The sequence below is a fragment of the Schistocerca americana genome, chromosome X, assembly GCF_021461395.2.
Source record: "Schistocerca americana isolate TAMUIC-IGC-003095 chromosome X, iqSchAmer2.1, whole genome shotgun sequence".
In the NCBI taxonomy this organism is placed as follows: Eukaryota; Metazoa; Arthropoda; class Insecta; order Orthoptera; family Acrididae; genus Schistocerca; species Schistocerca americana.
Genome location: NC_060130.1, coordinates 467,056,775 through 467,080,265, shown reverse-complemented (window position 1 = coordinate 467,080,265; position 23,491 = coordinate 467,056,775). Strand labels below are relative to the sequence as shown.

General features: G+C 42.6%; 1 protein-coding gene across 5 annotated transcripts in view; it reads left to right on the top strand.

Moving 5' to 3' along the window:
• LOC124555780 (fibulin-1-like) overlaps nt 1-23,491 on the top strand; it is a 630,166-nt gene that overhangs the window by 227,088 nt on the left and 379,587 nt on the right. For all 5 annotated transcript variants that reach the window (XM_047129834.1, XM_047129832.1, XM_047129833.1 and 2 more), the window contains exons 6-7: nt 1,684-1,793; nt 11,276-11,407. In XM_047129834.1, coding sequence (XP_046985790.1) covers nt 1,684-1,793; nt 11,276-11,407 — 242 coding nt within the window. The remainder of the gene's footprint in view (nt 1-1,683; nt 1,794-11,275; nt 11,408-23,491) is intronic.

Sequence of the window (23,491 nt, the reverse complement as noted above, 5' to 3'; positions counted from 1 at the left end):
CCATTATTGAAATTTAAGACCATTTAAAAATGTGCTGTACTGCATGAAAACCACATGAGGTGTTCTTTTGAGGTCACAAAACGTCTTAATAAGAACTATGGTTTCTTCATTCCATTAATTTCTTTTTTCATTCTACTTGCTCACAAGTCAAAATTTTTCTAGTGCCATATTATGGTTCCATTCATAATTTACAACTTGCCAATAATGTATAATGATTGGAACAAAAAGTTCACACTGGAGGGATGTCATATCAGACGTCCCATGAGGATCAGTATTGGGCCCATTGCCCTTCTCATTATATGTTCATGATGTGTCAACATTCTCAGAAACTGCCATTCATTGAAACTGGCAATGAATGCTTGTGTAACATATATTTGTGGCTTGCACTTTTTCGATCATATCACACTGGCAAATTATCATGGCCATGTGCTGATAAGCAGAGAGACTATCATACTTTATGTTTGCTGTGTTATCTTCTCAATCACTGCTTCCCTCTTATTTGTCCTCAACTGTTACACTACTACATGAGCAGCACAGCAGAAATAGTGATTCTCAACAAAGTAGAATTCTCTGTGTACCATAACATAATACTGCCATGTTCTCTAAATTATTTTCTAATCAGGAACCAGACTTTGGAGCCATATTCCTCAACATACAAGAGAAATTAATTCCTTGCAAAGTTCAAAAGACAGTTAATGGTCCACCGTCTAGCACAATAGCCATTCCTCCCACATTCTCTCCAGCTCACTCTCTTCAGCACCACTCTGCCACAACTTTTCCTTACCACTTGTCAACAGAATTCTCTGTTCATATTCTGTTCTTTTGTAACAGCCATTGTCACTGTCATTTCAGTCTTCACCTCCTCCTTCTTCCATTTCACTTCTGATGACACTAAACAGGACTTCCAATGTGCTAAGCTAATCTATGTCATTCTAAATTCCCTTTACTATTGTTGTTAGTGTCAGTTGTTATTCTAGTAGTAGTAGCAGCTGTTGTTGGAAAGATTTTGTAGTATCTTTAGTGTGCATTGTTCCTGCTCAAATGTATGAGAGGGCCTTAGGATCCTACTGTGGTCAGGCTAAATCATTAGTGAGTAAATAAATAAGGAAATCAATATTTTCCAGATGTTTCAAATTAACACAGTAACAAACACAGTTTACCTAAATTGAGAGCTGAAGACAACACCAATTCACACAGCCTTGCTCCAGCTTTTCAACTAGAACTATTGGTAAATCAGGCTGCCCATACCAACATCCGAGTATTTCTTGCAAGTGTTCCATGGTTCAAATGGCTCTGAGCACTATGCGACTTAACTTCTTAGGTCATCAGTCGCCTAGAACTTAGAACTAATTAAACCTAACTAACCTAAGGACATCACACACATCAATGCCCGAGGCAGGATTCGAACCTGTGACCGTAGTGGTTGCTCGGCTCCAGACTGTAGTGCCCCCAGAACCGCACAGCCACTCCGGCCGGCTGCAAGTGTTCCATCTTTGACTCCACCACACATCATCAGGTTGCAAGTCTGTAATCCTAGACATGAGATGACACAGAATTTCTTGTATGATTTTAAAGGACGCATCTTCCGTGCTGAAAATCGTTCAATGTAACATAGTGGACAACACAAATATTTCACTTCACCAATAATTTTCTGATTTTAAACTCTTTATTGTGACTTCACAGATGTAAGCAGAATAACCCATGTGCTCACAAGTGCTTGGATACAGGAGTAGCTGTTGAATGTACCTGCTATCCTGGATACCAGCTGGATGCTGATGGGAAATCCTGCAATGGTAAGAACTGATGACACTTATTTTGAACTGTATATCTGGATGTGTACTTTTTAATGAGCACCATGGTTAAAAAATAAGATACAGAGGCACAAAAGCTACAGAATTAATTATGGCTATGCACTGTAAGAATATTTAGACAGGTAGCTGACCTAGAATGATGGTTCAGTTAAGTGTAGGGTTGATACAAGAAAGACTTCTGATTTATTCTACATCTGCCACAGTATGGTATATGACAGAAGGTACCCTATACCACTACTAGTCATTCTGCATTTCCTTTTCTGTTCCACTTATGAATAGAGCGAGGGAAAAATATCTGCCTGTATGCCTCCACATGAGCCCTTATTTCTTGTTTCTTATCTTCGTGGTCCTTACGCAAAATATATATATATATATATATATATATATATATATATATATATATATATATATATGCAATAGCAGAATCATCCTGCAGTCAGCTCCAAATGCCACTTAGCTAAATTTTCACAATAGTGCTTCTCAAAAAGAACGCCACCTTCCCATCAGGGATTCTCATTTGAGTTCCCAAACCATTTCTGTAACACTATCATGTTGCTCAAACCTACCAGTAACAGACCTGGCAGCCCACCTTTGAATTGCTTCTATGTCTTCCTTTAATCTGACTTGGTACGGATCTGGAACACTGGAGCAGTACTCATGAATAGGTCACAGTAGCATCATATATGAGGTATCTGTTACAGATGAGCCATACTTTCTCAAAATTCTCCCAGTAAAACGAAGTTGACTATTTGCCTTCCCTAGCAAAATCTTCAGATGCTTGTTCCATTTCATATCACTTTGCAAGATTATGCCCAGATACTTAAACAATATGACTGCGGGAAGCAAGATATTACTAATGCTGTATCTAACCCTTAAGGATTTATTTTTTATACTCATCTGCTTTAACTTACATTTTTCTATGTTTAGAGCTAGTTGCCATTCATCACACCAACTAGGAATTCTGTCTAACCAGGAACCCTTTGAGTGTGAGGTTGCAGGTTCAACCTTTAGTAAGGCTCATGTGAAAGTCTGTGTTAACAATTATGACATAAAAATATTAACTGCCATTTACTCACCATGTGCATCATGAGGGCACTAGGAAATGAGTGTCTGGCAGGTACAGAGATCAACTTTCTGTGGGAAGTATGTATTACACATCACAAAATGGACATTGTTGACATTTAAGAAATCTTCAAAACCAACCATTAACTTGTACCATGAACACTGACTGAAAAATGGCATGCCACCATGATCCTGAATCTTCGCACCATCAATACTGAAGGCAAACTCCTTGGGAGTTACAAACCATGCAAGACATTGAGTTAGGCATCCACTCTTAAAGAATGCGTATAGAGACTGGTGTGACAAGGTGATGAGAACTGATGGAATATGATGGCATGCAACCAAATGAAAATCTGTATGGCACTTGTCATGAAACTGGAAATCCTTTAAGGCATAGCTGTAGATACTGTGATAATATGCTTAATAGGCATGGAAAAAAACACTTTTCAAATAATAGTTTTCTCTAAAGGAGGATGATTTTTAAATGCAGACCAGAAATCAATCAAAAGCAAATTATTTTGACCAACTATTGGAAAAGCAAGTTATTTTGACCAACTATTGGTCAAAAGCAGTGCTAATGCCATAGTTGTAGTTATCTTCCAACCATTTTCCCACTCTTGCTTACCGTGGCGTAAATATTCCCTACTGCCCTTGCAGTCATGCACATGAGACAGAATCACAGGGGGCAGAGCACCTTCAACTTCATGCAGCACAATAAATAACTTTCCAGAAAATTTACTTCCAAGATAAACAGTCAGCGTAATTGTATATGAATGTGTTAAAGTGATGATGTTAGCTGATCTTGATACAGCTCTCTTGTTCTTGTTACCTCTAATTTCGAGTGTTCCTTCCATATGTGTTTTCTCTTCAAATCCCAATTTGTTGGTGCTGAAAAAAAATTCCTTATTGAGTGATGGGATAAGTTTGTTTATCTCATCTACAAATTTTTGTGCCGATTCTGGAGTTTGCCATGTGTCATCAAGTTGATCCATTGTTTGAAATTTCTTTATCTTATATCTACCAATTCTGTAGTGCTGTTTGAAGTTATGCAACCATCTACTGCTTCCATTTAAATCATTATAATTTATCTTGTGCACAATTTGAAGTGCATAACATAGTAGGTCACTATCACGCACATCCTCTAAATTGTATCGAGCATCCTTGAAATGTGCAAACACCAGTTTTTGTAGCAAGTGCACCATGCTCTCCCTTAGTTTTTCTGATGGATTACACACTCATATTGCTGCACACTTATTCAAAACCAGTTCATAATATTTTTTACTATACTGTGGATGGGTTTCCATATACGTAATTATGTTTAGTACCTGCTCCTTGAACAACAGTTGTCGTTTACTACATTTCCATGGAGGCAGGATTTGTGGCTCCCTGTCGGACAAGGACAATGAACTAAATGGCTTGACACCTATTTCAATATCACTTTTACTTGTTGAGTGTGTATTGTCATCATTGTACTCCACATGTACATTGTCCGCACAGTTGAGTGTATACAACACCACACATTCCACTGACTCATCCTGTAGAAACACTAATATTTCATCTGCCACTTTTTTCTCACTCTGTGAAATTGTTTGGGTTCCTTTCTGATGAAATGTCAACTTTGGCGACTGTTGTTGTAGATATAATAGAATGTTTGCTTTGTTTATCATTGCCATTGCACTGCTTTGCATCAACACTGCAAGCACTGTACCATGTTGAGAGTTACTCATAGATTAAGCAGTTCAGCTAGGCACTGTAGCCTCATACTGTGCTCACCATTGGATACCTCCAGTCCTGTCCCCTGTTGCCATTAGCAGCCAATATTGTGGTTTCATGGTAGACAATATGTGGTGCTTCGAATGCTGTGAACATAATTGGCCTTTTGTGACCTTGCACTCGAGGGGTTCCTCATAAGTCGTCTTGTACCCTCCTGCAATAACTCAACTTTGCACCTTGCTGCACACCACAACATCATCAGCAAACAACTGCAGATTGCTGCCCACTGTGCCAGTTCATTTATGTATATAGAAAATAAGAGCTTTCCTTTGACACTTCCCTCAGATACTCGTGATGATATCCTTGTCTCTGATGAACACTTGCCATCCAGGACACCATACTGGTTTCTATCAGTGAAGAAGTCTTTAAGCCACTTGCATATCTAGAAACCTATTCCATATGCTTGTAGCATTGTTAACAGCCTGCAGTGAGGCACCATGTCATATGCTTAACAGAAGTCTAGAAATATGAAATCTGCTTATTGCCCCTCATTCATAGTTGTTAGTACACTCCTGGAAATTGAAATAAGAACACCGTGAATTCATTGTCCCAGGAAGGGGAAACTTTATTGACACATTCCTGGGGTCAGATACATCACATGATCACACTGACAGAACCACAGGCACATAGACACAGGCAACAGAGCATGCACAATGTCGGCACTAGTACAGTGTATATCCACCTTTCGCAGCAATGCAGGCTGCTATTCTCCCATGGAGACGATCGTAGAGATGCTGGATGTAGTCCTGTGGAACGGCTTGCCATGCCATTTCCACCTGGCGCCTCAGTTGGACCAGCGTTCGTGCTGGACGTGCAGACCGCGTGAGACGACGCTTCATCCAGTCCCAAACATGCTCAATGGGGGACAGATCCGGAGATCTTGCTGGCCAGGGTAGTTGACTTACACCTTCTAGAGCACGTTGGGTGGCACGGGATACATGCGGACGTGCATTGTCCTGTTGGAACAGCAAGTTCCCTTGCCGGTCTAGGAATGGTAGAACGATGGGTTCAATGACGGTTTGGATGTACCGTGCACTATTCAGTGTCCCCTCGACGATCACCAGTGGTGTACGTCCAGTGTAGGAGATCGCTCCCCACACCATGATGCCGGGTGTTGGCCCTGTGTGCCTCGGTCGTATGCAGTCCTGATTGTGGCGCTCACCTGCACGGCGCCAAACACGCATACGACCATCATTGGCACCAAGGCAGAAGCGACTCTCATCGCTGAAGACGACACGTCTCCATTCTTCCCTCCATTCACGCCTGTCGCGACACCACTGGAGGCGGGCTGCACGATGTTGGGGCGTGAGCGGAAGACGGCCTAACGGTGTGCGGGACCGTAGCCCAGCTTCATGGAGACGGTTGCGAATGGTCCTCGCCGATACCCCAGGAGCGACAGTGTCCCTAATTTGCTGGGAAGTGGCGCTGCGGTCCCCTACGGCACTGCGTAGGATCCTACGGTCTTGGCGTGCATCCGTGCGTCGCTGCGGTCCGGTCCCAGGTCGACGGGCACGTGCACCTTCCGCCGACCACTGGCGACAACATCGATGTACTGTGGAGACCTCACGCCCCACGTGTTGAGCAATTCGGCGGTACGTCCACCCGGCCTCCCGCATGCCCACTATACGCCCTCGCTCAAAGTCCGTCAACTGCACATACGGTTCACGTCCACGGTGTCGCGGCATGCTACCAGTGTTAAAGACTGCGATGGAGCTCCGTATGCCACGGCAAACTGGCTGACACTGACGGCGGCGGTGCACAAATGCTGCGCAGCTAGCGCCATTCGACGGCCAACACCGCGGTTCCTGGTGTGTCCGCTGTGCCGTGCGTGTGATCATTGCTTGTACAGCCCTCTCGCAGTGTCCGGAGCAAGTATGGTGGGTCTGACACACCGGTGTCAATGTGTTCTTTTTTCCATTTCCAGGAGTGTATATCATGTGACAAAAGGGCAAGCTGAGTTTCACACAATGATGCTTTCTAAAACCATGCTGATTCTTGGACATAAGCTTCTTGGTCTTAATGAAAATTACTATATTCAAACTGAGAATATGTTCAAGGATTCTGCAGCAAACCAACATGAGGAATATTGGTCTGTAATTTTTCAAGTCCAATCTTTCACCATTTTTGTAAACATTAGTCACCTACACATTTTTCCAGTCACTTGAGACTTTGCACTGGGTGAAAGATTCATGATAAATGCAAGCTATGTAAGGGACCAATGCTGCATATACTCTTTGTATAACGAAATTAGGATTCCATTGGGACCTTGTGATTTATTTGTCTTCACTTTGGACAGTTGTTTCTTTACACCAGGAATGCTTATTATCATGTCATCCATATGGAAGTCTGTCCAGTGTTCAAACAGTGTCCACACCATGTTCCTTCGCTGGTGTGGCTTAGGATGCGGCGCCGACAAGTGGTCGCAATGCACAGCCGAGTCTGCGACCCTCGGCCCGGTTGTCACTGGCATGTGTTGGAAGCCAGGATGACTGCCTGCAGTAGTGAGCCGTGGAGTGTCCTGCTGCTGGCTGGCTGGCTGGCTGGCTACAGACCCTGTGTTGGCCTTAGGGGGTCAAACCAATGACCCACCATGGACTGGAACATTGGTGCCTCATCTGCTGCTGTGTGAAGCTGGTGGTGCGACACGCCTCACTATCCAAGAGAGCTGTCACACTTCAATGAATTTTTATTTATACTCGGCTGTGCACCCCTGTTTTGCTAACATGCCACTCCAAGTCACGTACGCACCAGTCCTAAATTGCTCCAGTGGGCCCCTTCTGACTGTAGCTTGCACTGTGCAAACTGCTGTGTGTGCCTTCTCTGGCAGTTCTGCGCCCCTGTGGCCTCTATTTGCCTTCACAACTGCTGGTATGTGTAACTCACTGCAATCCGGCCTGCACTTGGCTGTAACTTGTGCCCAAAATATCGCACAAAACTAACTTTTGCTATCCTAAACAGTGGTGCCGCTACATCACAAACAGAATCTTAATGTAAACCACTGACTACACTGAAAGGTGGAGCTTCATCCCACCTCCCCCTCTAGCACTGCATCCCCCTTCAACATTCACATTCGAGGATAATATGCATGAAGGTCTTAGCCAAGTGGCACATAGAATGGCATGGTGGCCTTTATTCATGCTGAAATTGAATGTGTATGCCACTCTTGTAGTGTGTGCTCCCTTAACCAGATGGCCCCAGCACCAGGTTTTTCTCCATGGCAGCACTCAGATCAACCATGGGAGAGAGTGCATACCATTGTTACATAGATGTTGTCACTGACCACCCATGCTATGATCCATGCCCTCTCTTAAGCCTATAGCCAACCCCGGCTGACTACATTGTCAGAATGTCAAATGGCTGATGTTTGAAACTGGGTGGCAGGCCGATGAAGGCCCAAAGGGAAGTGGCTGACAAAATCAGTAATTTATTTTCTATGTTACATCAGCACTGTGTCAATACGGGGAGGTTACCGTAACTCCAACCCACGAAAAAAGGGATGGTAGCTGGCCAGATGGCTCTCAGCAGCCGGCCAGTTGGTTGCAATGCATGCTCGCACTTCATTTTACTGGAACCTACACTTGGTGTCTTGCATGCACCCACTGTTGTTTGATCCTCAGCACTTTCATCACTGGCATATGGAGATAGGAATCCTGCAGATGTAGCCAACTCCAGAGGCAGTCAAAGAATACAGCAAGGAGGTGCACCCACCACTCCGTTGTCAGAAGGTGGCTACTGTGCCTGGGATGTGACCCACTGCAGATGGGCAAAAGTACAGCTGCAGCTGGAGTGAGCTGGGAAGGCCTACTGTGTTGTGGCAGCCAGTTCAGAGGGTACACTCAGTGCAGGAAGCTGGTACCACCACAGAGACCCAAACTGGTGGCTGCTTATGGCAGCTTCGTGCCACTTCCTCATCTGGTGTAGTACCTTCATTTTTGTAGACTGCTGGGCTGTGAATTAATCTACTACAAAATCTGCAGCTATTTATTCCAGATATCAGGCTAGTCATTATGCCACTGCACCACTTCCAATCACATACTCAACAATACCACAGAAATACTGATGATGGAGAAATTGTCTTGCCTGTGCCATGCATTACTGCTGTGTTGGCAGGTTACACCATGCGAGCCTAGCCCATATCACAATAAATCAACGTCACTGCTCAAATGATGACACTGCATGCTCACCAGCTACTGCTAGCTAATGCAGTATTCCACTGTATCTTCTCATAGATTTTACCATTAAAATGGTAGCAATTCTATAAATTTTTGTGATCAAGGAAGCATCACACACACTTGTGTCTGACAACATTTCCCTTTTCACATCCTCACAGTTTGAGGCTTTCCATTTCTGCAATGGCACTGAGCATCTGACCAACACCCCCTCTCACCCAGACACCAATGCTGAGGTGGAGCAGATGGTGTGGACATTTCAGCCCATGAAGCGATCCACAGCTTCTTCACCATGTACCGGTCCACCCCTATCAAAGGTACCAATGTAGCCAAAATCTTGCACAGCTGCATTCATTGAACCCTGCTAGGCCTCCTGCACCCCTTGTAGTATGCCTAGATGAAGTGCAGGTCATCTACATGTAGGGCACCTGTGTCTGGGCATGTACATTTGGCCAGCATCCATGGCGACACAGGAGTTCATTGTAGGCTACAAGGGGCATAAGCTGTTTGACAATGTGGTCAGTCACGAGCTCCTGCCCTGTCACCAAAACCAGTTCTGGCAATGATTGCTGTTGCAAATGGCACATCCACATTTGACCCAGGTGCCTGACACCTCCATTAGCTGCAACCTGTACTGCCAACCCACTGCTATGGTCTGCACCCTCCTTACCCCACTCAAAAGCATGCAAATTAGTGGGCCAGTGTGTGGAAGCACATGGATGTGGAACCACTTGCACCAGCTATGCCTCTCCTAGCCCCAGTAGTACTCTGCCTCTGACATGCTGCCAGCTCCATCTCCCCATAGTACCAATCTGGGACGTCTGAGTTGGACAGTCCGGATGAGGATGTTTTGCTCAATCCCTTGGCAAGAAGCCAAGAAACTACCATGCCACCCCACCTTCCTCCACCTTTTTCTGCCAGCAACAGAACAAACACTACCATTATTGGCCCTACATGCTGATTTTTAGAGGAGAAGGGTTTAGTATCCCTGTCTACAGTCGATATCGATAGTGACACTGGGATAAATACCTTGATATTGTGGCAGCTTCTGCTGCCAGCTGGCAGGGGGAGAGCTGGCATGTCACATGCCACCTGCACAGTGGCAAGTATCATTTTGTTCTGTGGTATATGAAGTGCTTCTCACCTCATCATATTGCTACACATGCTATGACCTGTACCTGTTACTTGATGTACTGGTTTTGAGTATTGGTACTCATTTAGTATGTAGCATATGACAACCTTCGCTTTATTTCCAGCTTACAGTTTTGTAACGGGACTGGATAGAAAACTTTCACCACCTTATTCCACCCTCATTTTCCCAACATCAGGCTCGCATTTCCCCTTTTACTTTATTACTCATCATTCCATCCAACTCACACATAGTAGCCTTTTCTTACCACTCTCTTTTCCTCCTACCTTGTATTCTCTAAATTTGCCCTGTACTTTGTCCTTTTCCTCTTGTCATTTCTCCTCCTAATGTGCCCTTGCTTGCACCTGTACCTGAGCACCATCATTAATAGCTCCTCTCAACCTTACTCCACACCTCTTCCATTTCCACAGTATCTAAACAAGGCTAGATTTGTAATTCCTCCAATGAGTTAGTAGTATCTGCAGACAAGATTGGCTGTGTGAGTTGTGTGTGTTTCTTAACTGTGAAGAAGATTTTGTTTTGTTGGAAAACAAACTTCTTCCATTTTTCTATTTGCCTACATGCTGCTCAGAATCTAGTCTATTTTGTGAGTAGCAGTCTATCTTCATTTACATAATGTATTCCATCTTTGATTATTTGTCAATACATAAAAGCTACTGAGCTTAGGAACTGATTTACATAGCTCATTTACCAATGCCACAAATATTTGAACTCTGCAGTTCATAATTAGTGAATTGTAGGAGACAAAATTGGTACAGTATATTGCAGACCATAGTTGACTTGCTACCAAAAGTTCAAGATGTTAGTGAACGTATGTAGTGTAGAACTACTTTTTAAATGACAAGAAATATAAAGCATTTATGAGGCAAATTATCAATTCTTGGTAGTTACAGTACCACCTAAAGAAGAGGAAAAGTACATAATACCTTAAAATGTAATTCTCCATACCATAATGATATCTGTTACATTTAATGGAGCATTCTGGGATAGTGTACAGCAAGTGAATCATATTTTTCTTTATAAATACTTCAAAAATTGTCAGCTGTGTTCAGTTTAGTCAATAAATATAACACTAATTGGAGTAATGTTTTCCCATTTAATGCAATTTCTGTTAGTAATTTTGTTAATGGTTTTTGCTTATACTTCTATGTTATATGAATTTAAACCACAAAAAGACCTTCATTACACCTGTTTGCTCTGGCATTTCTCACTTCTAGTTCATTTGTTATTCTATACAACTTGTGTAGCAGACAAGAATGATGGTAAAATTTTGTTAATCATCCAATTAATATTCTTTTTTACTTTTGTAGACATTGATGAATGTGCACTAGAAGTTCATTCTTGTGATATCCAGACACAGGAATGTCGTAATCAGCCTGGAGGATATGTCTGTGTGAATAGAGATGGAACAATCAGCAAGCCCCACCAGCCAACACATCATGGTAAGGCAGCTATTGTTTATTTGCAATAAACAGTCAAGGCATGTATTTCAAAATATAGTTTTATTAGCATCATATCTATTTGTTTAGGTTGTATTTTTCTAGTATCACATGATATTAGCTGATAGTGAATGGAAGAAAAAGAATTTCCAGAAGTTTCCCCATGATGATGGTGTAGTGTCATAGTTTGTGACAAATGCATCTAAAATTAATTAATTTTCTGCATTATATTGATATTTGGATAGGAACTTGAAGCAATTTGCAGTACTTTCTCTTGAGTGTATATTTTCTTTCTTGTAGATTTATAATTTGTCTTTAAATATTTTTGCTTGTGAGGCAAAATGAGGATCTGCTTCAATGAAGAAGTAGCAGCATCAACACAATTTATCTACTGGCAATAATGGCTGGAAGGATTGGTGACATGCTGATCACATGTTCCATGATCATAGCCTGTCATACTGCCTTGTGGACAGCAGTCACACAGTCAGAACAGGCATAATTTCTAATCCATGAATGGTGTTTATTTTACCACAAATAATGGTATGAGAATGAACCATAAACACCATACAAAGGAATGGTTGTGTGTTAGATTGACATCTACACACATATTCCACAAGCCACAACATAGTGCAAGGATGAGGGTACTTTGTACCATTATTAGTCATTTCCTGTCCTGTTCCATTCACAAATAAAGAATGGGAAACCAACTGTCCTTATGGTATTGTAATGTATTGCGAATACATAGAAAGAAGGATCCTTTATTGTATGATTATATGATAGCGGAACAAACACTGGTAGCAGTTACTTCTGTAAAATATCTGGGAGTATGCGTGCGGAACGATTTGAAGTGAAATGATCATATAAAATTAATTGTTGGTAAGGCGGGTACCAGGTTGAGATTCATTGGGAGAGTGCTTAGAAAATGTAGTCCATCATCAAAGGAGGTGGCTTTCAAAACACTCGTTCGACCTATACTTGAGTATTGCTCATCAGTGTGGGATCCGTACCAGATCAGTCTGACGGAGGAGATAGAGAAGATCCAAAGAAGAGCGGCGCGTTTCGTCACAGGGTTATTTGGTAAGCGTGATAGCGTTACGGAGATGTTTAATAAACTCAAGTGGCAGACTCTGCAAGAGAGGCGCTCTGCATCGCGGTGTAGCTTGCTCGCCAGGTTTCGAGAGGGTGCGTTTCTGGATGAGGTATCGAATATATTGCTTCCCCCTACTTATACCTCCCGAGCAGATCACGAATGTAAAATTAGAGAGATTAGAGCGCGCACGGAGGCTTTCAGACAGTCGTTCTTCCCGCGAACCATATGCGGCTGGAGCAGGAAAGGGAGGTAATGACAGTGGCATGTAAAGTGCCCTCCGCCACACACCGTTGGGTGGCTTGCGGAGTATCAATGTAGATGTAGATGTAGATGTAGATGGCTCCTCATGGTCCTTAACAAAGTCTACAGTGACAGCAATAGTATTGTTCTACAGTCAGCCATGTCTAAATTTTCTCAGTAGGGTTCCATGACAAGAACATTGCTTTCCCTCCAGCAGTTCCAATTTGAGTTCATGCAGTATCTCTGTAGCACTTGCATAAGGATCAAATCTACTGGCAACAAATCTAGCAGCACATTTATGAAATGCTTGGATGCTGTCCTTTAATGAGAGGATCCCAAACACTAAAGCTATACTCAAGAATGTGCTGCATATGTGCTCTATATACCGTCTCCCCTACTGATGAACCACACTTGGGTTAACAGTTTGAGCCTAGCATGCAAACTTCATAAGAACACAGGCTGGGAAATTTCAGCAGGTCTTGTGAGACAAAGCACTCAGCGTGTGGCAAGTCTCAGAAACTCACCTTAAGCCTGGTGTTTTCATGTGAGTGGGCAAGTATAAGTGCCACTATGCAAATAGGCTGACTGCAGGAGGAAGTATGGCTATTTACATAAAGACCTCCTTCAAGCACGCTGTAGTGCAGCTGCCACAATTCAGAACGGTTGAAGCCACTGTCATTGCAGTATCAACATTGTCAGGCTAAATTACCTTTGTGCCTGCATAGCAGCCACCATGAGGTTCCTAGATCCAGCAGACTTTGAGGCATTTATGTCTCTATGTTTCAAACTTTTTGACCCAGGGGACTTCAAAGCCAAACACTCTGAATGGAATTCTAGCATCACAAATATCAGTGGATGCCACCTGCTGTGTGTGGTTAGGCAGCATAATGCAGCAATCCTGGGGGCATATGGCCATGGCTCTGAGCACTATGGGACTTAACGGCTGTGGTCATCAGTCCCCTAGAACTTAGAACTACTTAAACCTAACTAACCTAAGGACATCACACACATCCATGCCCGAGGCAGGATTCGAACCTGCGACCGTAGCAGTCGCACGGTTCCGGACTGCGCGCCTAGAACCGCGAGACCACCGTGGCCGGCCTGGGGTCATATGACTCCACTATCTGTCCCAACAATAATGGCCATGAGATATGCTGGATGTAGTGGTGCTGAGGGGTGTTAGACACCTCATTATCGCAATGATGATGCGTGCTCTGCCAGCAGACCATCTCCCAGTCATCTTCAGTGTGGAAATCAATGATGTAGAGCCACCAAAACAGTGCAGTGAGCTAGGCAAGGTGGACTGGGAGAGCCTGCAAGACTGGCTCGATGCTGTGCCAGATCCAAATGTTGTCAGTGCTGATGCAACTATAAGGCAGCTAACTGACTTAAAGCTGAAGCAGTAGATGCTGCTATTTCCAGGGGCTACACAGGGTAAGTAATCGATGGTGCCAGCTGCCCTCTGAGGTACCAAAAGCAATAAAACACAACAAATAGAATTTTCTGTGAATGCAGTTAATGAGGTACCCTATCACAAAACACCACTTCAATCAGCTGCAGCATGAGCTGAAGGTGGCAATGGAAAACCACAGCAACAGAGACAGGGCAGGCAAGGTGGCCAAGCTGTGGCATGAGATAAAGTTGCCAGTGGAAAACCACAGAAACAGACACTGGGCAGGCAAGGTGGCCACACTTTGACATGACAGTGGCATTACCTGGATAACTACAAAACAGTTCCTAAGGAAATGGCAGTGCATTTCCTCCCCTCCAAGTCGACAAACAAGTTGTCTGTTAACCTGACACCAAGATTAGTGTTTTGGCTGACACATCTGTAGATGACTTCAGGCCAGTAGAGGATGTGATTGACGTGGAGCACACTCATAAATGCAGCAAAGATTAGCTTTATTTATTGTGGACAAGGCAGCAGGTTATGCCATAGACACCATTACTGGGGAGGAAGTGGATATCCAAGTTCATAATCTAAACCCTAAGAAGGCTGCAGGTTACGACAAGGTGCTGTATCCTACGCTTAAGCAGCTGCCACCTGGCACCCTCTGACCCATTTCTGTACCCATTTAATCATTAGGACTGGTGACTGCCCCACTACTTGAAATCATGCAGAGGTAGTTGCCATTCCTGAACATGGAAAAGATGCTACACTGCTGCAAAACTGTTGACTGTTCCCTGCCATTTTGAAAGTCTTTGAGAATCTGTACAATGGGAGTGTTGGAGCATCAGAAGTACTCAGGGGTGGTGCTTCTGGACATCTTCAAGGCCTTTGAATATATATGGCATGAGGGACTCTTCTACAAATTCTTTCTATTGGGGGTATCAACATCACACATCTTACCTGTGTAATCGCACACTCAGTGTCATGTCAGAGATGATGTATCGGCAGCAAGGCCTGTACTAGTGGGAGTGCCATGAGGGTCTGTCCTTGCCCCCTGCTGTACTTTCTGTATACCTCAGATGTCCAAAAGATGGAGAGAACGACAATCAAACTTTACGCGTATGATACAGCACTCAACATTAACTACCTAGAAGTTTATATCTTGTGCCATCATCTGTAGAGGACACGCAACATGACCTGGGACACTAAGTGGTGTCTGAAATTCAATGCTGCAAAAAGCCAGGTCATAATAATTATGAGGCACAGAATGCCTTTGGACCTTCAGTCAGTGCAGATTAAGGGAAGCCCCATTCCATGGTATCGCACTGCAAAGTATTTTGGGTAACCCTAGACAGTTGTCTCACCTGGGGAACACATATTAGTGAGGTTAGGGGCAGATCGCTTGACTGTCTACAAGCACTTTCCCCTTTACTAAACTCTTGAGTCAACATTGCCACCTCACTGTGACATCATGCTATATCTAGCGATGACCCAACCAGCAATTGAATACATGGTCATAATGTGTGGGATGCAGGTGATAGTCATCTCTGTTATCTAAGGCCTGCAAGGCAGAGTTCTAAAGCTTGCCATGCATCTCCTGCAGGATTTCATGACACGGGAATTGGACAAGGTCGCTGGTGCCCCACTGTTGTGAGACCGGTTTACACTGACTGTTTGGCAGTTTCATGAAATTTTGCAGCACTCAGGGAACCTGGGCAACCAGTGACATAGGAAGAAGACCATTCAATGACCCTGCCTGCCTCAGCAGTAAATCATCTGCTGTAACAAACATAGGTTAAATAAATATATGTAAACTGCTCTAGAACAGGTAGAACAAACACCAAAAGGAAAAACAAACAAGCAAAACAATTAGAGAATGTGGGAGTAATGCTATTACTTAGACTATACAGTGATGTGACAGTTAGGACTGTACACTGAGCTTCGAGCGTGGTCGTCATCATCATGTCTTCAATTTCACTATGGCTTGTTTCAGCCAGGTGTACCATCATAGGTTTCACTAAACCATCTCTTATACCCTGGCTCAAAAAATCAGCTGCTTGCAGTACTTCAGCATGTTTTACAGACCTCATCCAGTCATACTGAGTAACTTTATATGGAGCATCATGTCTTAGCTGCTCAATATAATCAAGTTTGAAAGTGGCGTTCTTTTCACCACTTCTCATTTAACCTTGGCCCAGATCAGCACAGAAGAGTTATACTGGCAGTGATATGCTGGTAGGCATACCACTTTGTGTCCAGTTTTGTTTGTCATCTGATTTAATTCATATATGTTTTTGGCATGTAGGATTTCTGCTTTAGACAGAAGTTCAGCTTTCATTTCATTGACTGAACTTAAACATTCTTCCTATGCAGCCTCTCCATAATGTTTACCTTGTGACAATTTGAACGTGACAGCCTCTCTATTTAAATGGAATGATAGATGGCATTATTCATCACAGTAATAGAGCCTTTTTCCAGCACAGACAATAGTCAAATGAACCTATTCTTAAAAATTTCTCCTTTCATTTCTGAATGATAGTTGGATTGACAAGAATTTTTACAACCACAAAATGCAAGTTTGGCCTCTGGTACAGAGCCTGTGTTCAATGAACCTGTAGGGGCAATGGTTAGTTTGCCACATGTACCAATATACACTTTCAAACAACCATTTCCTTTGGAATCATGCCATGTATACTTATTGGTATGGTTTTGTGAAACCAAAGTTTCATCCAACAAGTAACCCCCTGAGTGCAAGGTGACAAAAGGCTAATGATATTTATGGCATTTGGTGCCCCACACATTGTCTACCATGCAACCACACTGTTGGCTGCTAATGGCAACAGGGGGTGGCACTGAAGGTATACAATGGGGAGCGTAACAGCACAAGGCTATAGAGTGTAGTCAAACTGCTTTTCAGTGAGTAACTCACCACAGTGGTAGTGGTGTTGATACAAAGCAGAGAAATGACAACAACCAACAAAGCAAATATTGCATTATATATACAACAACAGTTGCCAAAGATGACATTTCCTGAGAAAGGAACCTAAGGTTTTTTGCAGAGTGAGAAAAAACTGGCAGATGAAATATTAGTATTTCTGCAAGATGAATCAGTGGAATGTGTGTTGTCATGTATGCTCGACTATGCAGACAATGTAGATGAGGATCCAGTGCTTAACAAGTGAAAGTGATATTGAAATAGGTGTCAAGCCATGTAGTTCATCATCTTTATCCAACAGGGAACCACAAATTCAGTTGATCAAAGTAAAGTATAGTTGTTGTCCAAGGGTGGGTGCTAAACATAATTACATACATGGAAGATCATCTGCAGCAGAGTAAAAAAACAATTGTGAACATATTTGAATAAATACACAGCAATATGACCATGTAGCACATCAGAAAAACTAAGGGGGGACAAGGTGCACTTGTTACAAAAACTAGTGTTTGCACATTTCAAGAATGCTTGATACAGTTTACATGATGTGTGTGATAGTGCTGTACTATGTTATGCACATCAAATTGTGCACAACACAGATTATAATGATTTCAAGAGAAGCAGTAGCTGGTTGCATATCTTCTATTAGTGCTATGGAATTGGAAGACATAAGATAAAAAATTTCAAACAAAGTGTCAACTTGATGATGCACAGCAAACTGCAAAATTGGCCCAAAAATGTGTAGATGAGATAAACAAACTTACCCCATGATTCTTTCTCTTGTGCATGATTTTGCAAGGGCAGCAGGGAATATTTATGTCACAGCAAGTAAGAGTGGGAAAATTGGTGTAAGAGAACTACAGTTGTGCTATGAGTACTGTTTTTGACCAATAACTGGTCAAAATAATTTGCTTTTGCTTGATTCCTGGTCTGTGTTTAAAAATTGTGCTCCTTTAGAGCAAACTATCATCTGAAAGGTGTGTGACATTGCAGTTCATACCAGCTGGAACTACTGGACAAATTTAGCTTCTGGGAATTTGTTTTTTCCATGCCTATAAAGCATATTATCACAGTATCTGCAGCTACATCTTAAAGGATAGCCAGTTTCATGATAAGCACCAAACAGATTTGTGTTTGGTTGAATGCCATCACATTCCATCAGTTCTCATCACCTCATTACACCAGTCTGATTCTATATGCATTCTTTAAGAGTGGATGCCTAGCTGAATGTCGTGCATGGTTTGTAACTCCCAACAAGTTTGCCTTTGATCTTGATGGTGTGAAACTTTGTGATCACTGTGGCATACCATGTGAAGGGTAATATGCACTTCCCATAGAAGGTTGATCTCTGCACCTCCCAGACACTCATTTTCTAGTGCCCTCATGATGCAAATGGCGACTCATTAGCAGCTAACATTTTCCCTGTCATAATTGTTAACACAACACTTTCAAGTGAGTCTTATTAAAGATTGAACTTGTGACGTTGCACTCAAGGGATTCATTGTAAGTACAGCAAAGGCCTATTGTTCTTAGCATGCAATAAATGTATTCTATTCAAAAACTTTGCTCTTGCTGCTGCAATGTTTCTGTGTTCCATTAAAAATTTTTGTCCATCATTACACTTTCTGAAGCAGGGACTAAATGAATGGAGAAGATGAAAGATGGAAGCTTCTGAGCCATAATAATTAATTTTTCCACAGAGATCATCCAAGTACATTTCTCTGCATGAGCTCTTTGTTAAAATTGTCAAATTCTGTAAATTTCAATTTTTTTATATCTTTTTCTTGGATAATCACAATGTGTTCACATCAGGAGGTTCTGCCAGTGTTACTGCTGTGTTAATATGGCCTACAGAAAACTCAAAAATACCACAGGCTTTTGCTGTCAGTTTATGAATTTGCATAAAATTTATATTATTCGGGACTTCTTCACTGTTGGCCAAATCAGTAAAAGACTTCAGTACATTCTGTACAACAATTTTTGATTGCTTCCAATTGTCTTTTTGCATTTTATACACACCAACCAGAGTAGCACTATACGTAGGCCAATGCTCTGCATTTCACTCACTAAAAAACATGTTAGTGTACCTATCCACAGAAGACTGACACCACACGTGAACACATGCTACTGCAAAGGAACACTGAACATTCAGCTGGTGCTGACCTACTTCACTGTTACAGTGGATAAGTGTCAACAAAGCTACGAAGCTGCAGAAACATGGTGCTTCATGCCTGCAGACTACAAGTGTGACTTGGAGTTATTTTCATGACAGCCACTATAGTCTGTCATTGCCATGAAGATTCCACATTTCAGACTACATCATTAATAACATTTCATCATAAAATACTATGTATACCAATAACAGAACACCATTATACTGCAATAGCCAAAAATTAAGGAAAGGCCACCAAAACAATGCAAGAAACTCTTGTGCATCCATCACTTCAAGCAAAATTCTGTATTTAGCATGAATTAATTAGTATCAGCCACCCGTGATTACAAATATTTCATACTTTGAAAGCATTTATTGAGATCCATTTCAATACAAAATCATAAAATTCCTGTACACAGTTAACTACAGAACCACCCAGAATGAATCTTTTATATACAGGTTGGTCAGAAACAGTCTGAAAAGCTCAAGAGGGTGTTGCAGAGGAAATTGTGCTGAGAAATAACAATTAAGAAAAAGTTCAATACGTTGCACCATTTCTGAGCTATTTGGCATTAAAGTTAGCCAGTGAGGTTGTCATGCACACAAATTAAAGTGGCCTGCCTGTGATGGAGTCACCAAACATATTCCTCATTTGGTTTCCTCAGACTGAACAGATGTAGCTTTTGCTCACATAGCTTAAATTTATCACTTCTGAAAAAGGCACATTTTAACTGGTAATGAGCTTTTGAACAAATGATAATTAACAGACTCACGGATGTCTGTGTGTTACTGCATTTTAGCGTCATGCAAGTGCTTGAATCTGTGCATGCAATGACTTGATTGGCTAACTTCAATTCTAAATAACTTGGAAACATTACAATGTATTGAATTATTTTTTTTTTTTTTGGTTAAAAATTATTTCTCAGCATAACCTCCCTGGCAAAACCTTTACAAGCTTTTCAGACTGTTATTGTCCTGTATATCATATATCTCAGTTGCAGGGAAAGCATTATGTAAAGAAGTAGCTTGAGTGATTCGTAGTTTCTGGCTAATAGCTCATCATTGGCAACTATGTACTATCCTCCAATTGACTACCACCAACCTGACAAGTGATTGTACACTATGCTACAAACAAAAGCAGAGCATGGAAGGCCTACAGTAAAGTTTAGTCAATTCTTCTGTATTTTTAAAAATGGCAAAAATTTGATCAAGACATCCTTGAGTCTTGTGGGCCTGTTGTTGATAGAGTGTAAATTGTAGTGTCTTAGTAGGTTTTTCAGTTAAATAACTCCACATTTATGTGTTGCTTCATTAAAACCTGCTTTCAGACCACTATCAATTGCAATATCATTATTTATCCAACTAGTCTCTCTCTAAGTACATTCAACAGCATGTCAAATTTTTCAAAAATATGTTGATGATAACCTGTGGTGATCTTTACAAGGATATTACTACTAACTTAAAACTGTCAGTAACTATACTAGCAGTTTAAAAGTTCTCTTCTCCACACAAAAAATCTAGATCCAGTCTGGTGACTAAGTAACTGAGTTATTGTTTAACACAGATTACCACATCACTTTTCATGTGCAATGATCTGTACTAACTATTTGCTATATTACTGTTATCAAATTCAATAACTGTTAAGTGTAGTCAAACCAAATCAGGTGATGCTGAGGGAATTACATTAGGAAATGAGACACTAAAAGTGGTTAATGAGTTTTGCTATTTGGGCAGTAAAACAACTGATGGTGGCCTTAGTAGAGAGGACATAAGATGTAGACTGGTAATGGCAAGAAAAGCATATCTGAAGAAGAGAAATTGTTAACATCAAATATAGATTGAGGTCTCAGGAAGCCGTTCTGGAAGGTATTTTTCTGAAGTGTAGCTGTTGTGACAGTGCCACGAGATTTAAAAGTGCCGCTACGTCAGTACGCGAACACGGCGATAGAGGCACTCCGCAGCTCGGCCGAGCGCGGGAGCGCCACCTGGCTATGAACGGCGCTGGCCGCATGTCACGGCACGGCGGTCGAATGACAGATACGGAGTTAATAGTATGTAACCCGCTATTGTTTCTACTTTTGTATATCCATGCAATTTATTAGTGATTAAAGGTTATAACACTTTTTGGCTACGAGGTCGGATATTTTTTTTTCCTGCGTTGTGGAATTGTGTGTTCGTGTCGGGGCAGACATGGAACAGTTTATGCAAGCACTCATTGAACAACAAACACAGCTGACGGCCGCTATTCAGGCACAACAAACACAGCTGACGGCTGCTATTCAGGTGTTGTCGACGTCGCTTACTCATCGTCTGTCTTCCTCTTCTCCGCCTCCGTTCCCTCCTTACGACGAGGCCACTGAAGACTGGGAGGATTATGAGAAGCGTTTACAGCAACACTTCTTGGCTTTCGGCGTTGTCAATGCTCCTATGTGTAAGTCGTTATTTCTATCTTGGATTTCCCCACGGATCTATCAGCTGCTATCTCAGTTAGCCCTCTGTGGGAACCTGCCTCTCTGTCCTTCCAAGAAATGTGTGACTTATTGTCTAACTATTACCGAAAAAACACCCACGTCGTTGCCGCCCGCGTGGCGTTCTACCGGTGTTGTAAACAGCCCCATCAATCTTACCGGGCTTGGGCGGCGGAACTACACAGTCTGAGTAGGAAATGTCAGTTTATCACGGACACTCATCATGAGTCTTATGCTGATTGAATGGTTAGGGATGCTATTCTACGGCTTGCTCCTCATAAAGAAGTTCGGCAACGTGCCCTACAACTGCCAAACCTGTCGTTGTCGGAAGTTCTAAGCATCGCTCAATCCTTTGAAGTGTCTCACGCTGCTGGCACGCAAATAGATGCGTGGTGTGATGTAGACGCTGTACAGTCAACTTTTGACACGGACAATTTGCCTGTTTCACAGGAGAACCAAGATGTGGTGGCGGTTCACTCGCGTAAACAACGTCGCGTTGGGCCGCAACGCTCGCAGCGAAAACAGCAACAACAGAAGCAGGTTCGTTCCGCACTTCCTTCTTGTCCATGTTGTTTCGTACAGCGTGACAGGGCAGCGTGTCCAAAACATTGGGCCACGTGTAATTCATGTAGGAAAAAAGGCCACATTGCTTCTGTGTTATCAGTCCCCTAAAGTCCTTGTCAACAAGGACAAGGCATCGGACATGGATGTTAACTGTGTGCTTTCTCAAACAAATAAGTTGTTTGTTACTGTTCGTGTTCTGGATAAAGACATTCACATGCAAGTGGACACTGGCTCTGCAGTAACTCTCATTAATTCTCGCATGTATTTGGAGTTGGGCTCCCCTCCCTTGTCTCCAGTTACGCGAAATCTGAGAACTTACAATAAACAGAAAATTCCTATCATTGGCCAGTTTGATGCTTCCACTGCCTACAAGTCTGTTGTTAGGCCCCTAACGTTTTATGTGGTGGATCATGCGGGCACTGAAAACCTGTTCGGTTATGATGCTTTCCAGTTGATCGGGTTCTCCATTGATGATGATGTGCACCTCATATCTGAGGATATTCCGTATCAACAGCTGGATGGACTGTGTTCTGAATTTTCGTCCGTGTTCTCTGCTGGTCTGGGTCGTGCCAAGGATTTTGAAGCCCACATTACTCTTAAACCTACAGCTCGCCTTAAGTTTTTCCGGGAACGCCCTATTCCGGTGGCGTTGTGTGCACCTGTCAAGGCTGAGATAGACAGGTTAACAGCTTCTGGGATTCTCCTTCCTGTTACCTCCAGCAAATGGGCATCGCCAATCGTGGTGGTTTCTAAACTAAACGGGAGTCTGCGATTGTGTGGTGATTTTAAAGCCACTGTCAATGCTTAGAGCCTCATTGACACTTATCCTCTTCCCCGTCCTGAGGAGTTATTTACCAAGCTCGCTGGGGGCCAGTTCTTTTCCAAACTTGACTTATCGGAGGCATACCATCAGTTGCCGTTGGATGCTTCTTCCAGGGAATTTCTCGTCATCAACACTCCTTGTGGGTTGTATCAGTACCAGCAGTTACCATTTGGCGTCGCTAGCGCGCCGGCCATTTTTCAGCGGTTTTTGGAACAGCTCACAGCTTCCGTTCCCGGCTGCATAAACTATCTGGATGACGTTGTTGTGACGGGGGCCTCCACTGAGGAGCACCTTCGCAATTTGCGTTCACTATTTCGAGTTTTGCATTTGGCTGGGTTGAGGTGCAATCTGGACAAGTCACAGTTCTTCCAACCCTCCATTGTGTATCTTGGTTTCCACTTGTCCCGTGAGGGTATACGTCCTCTACG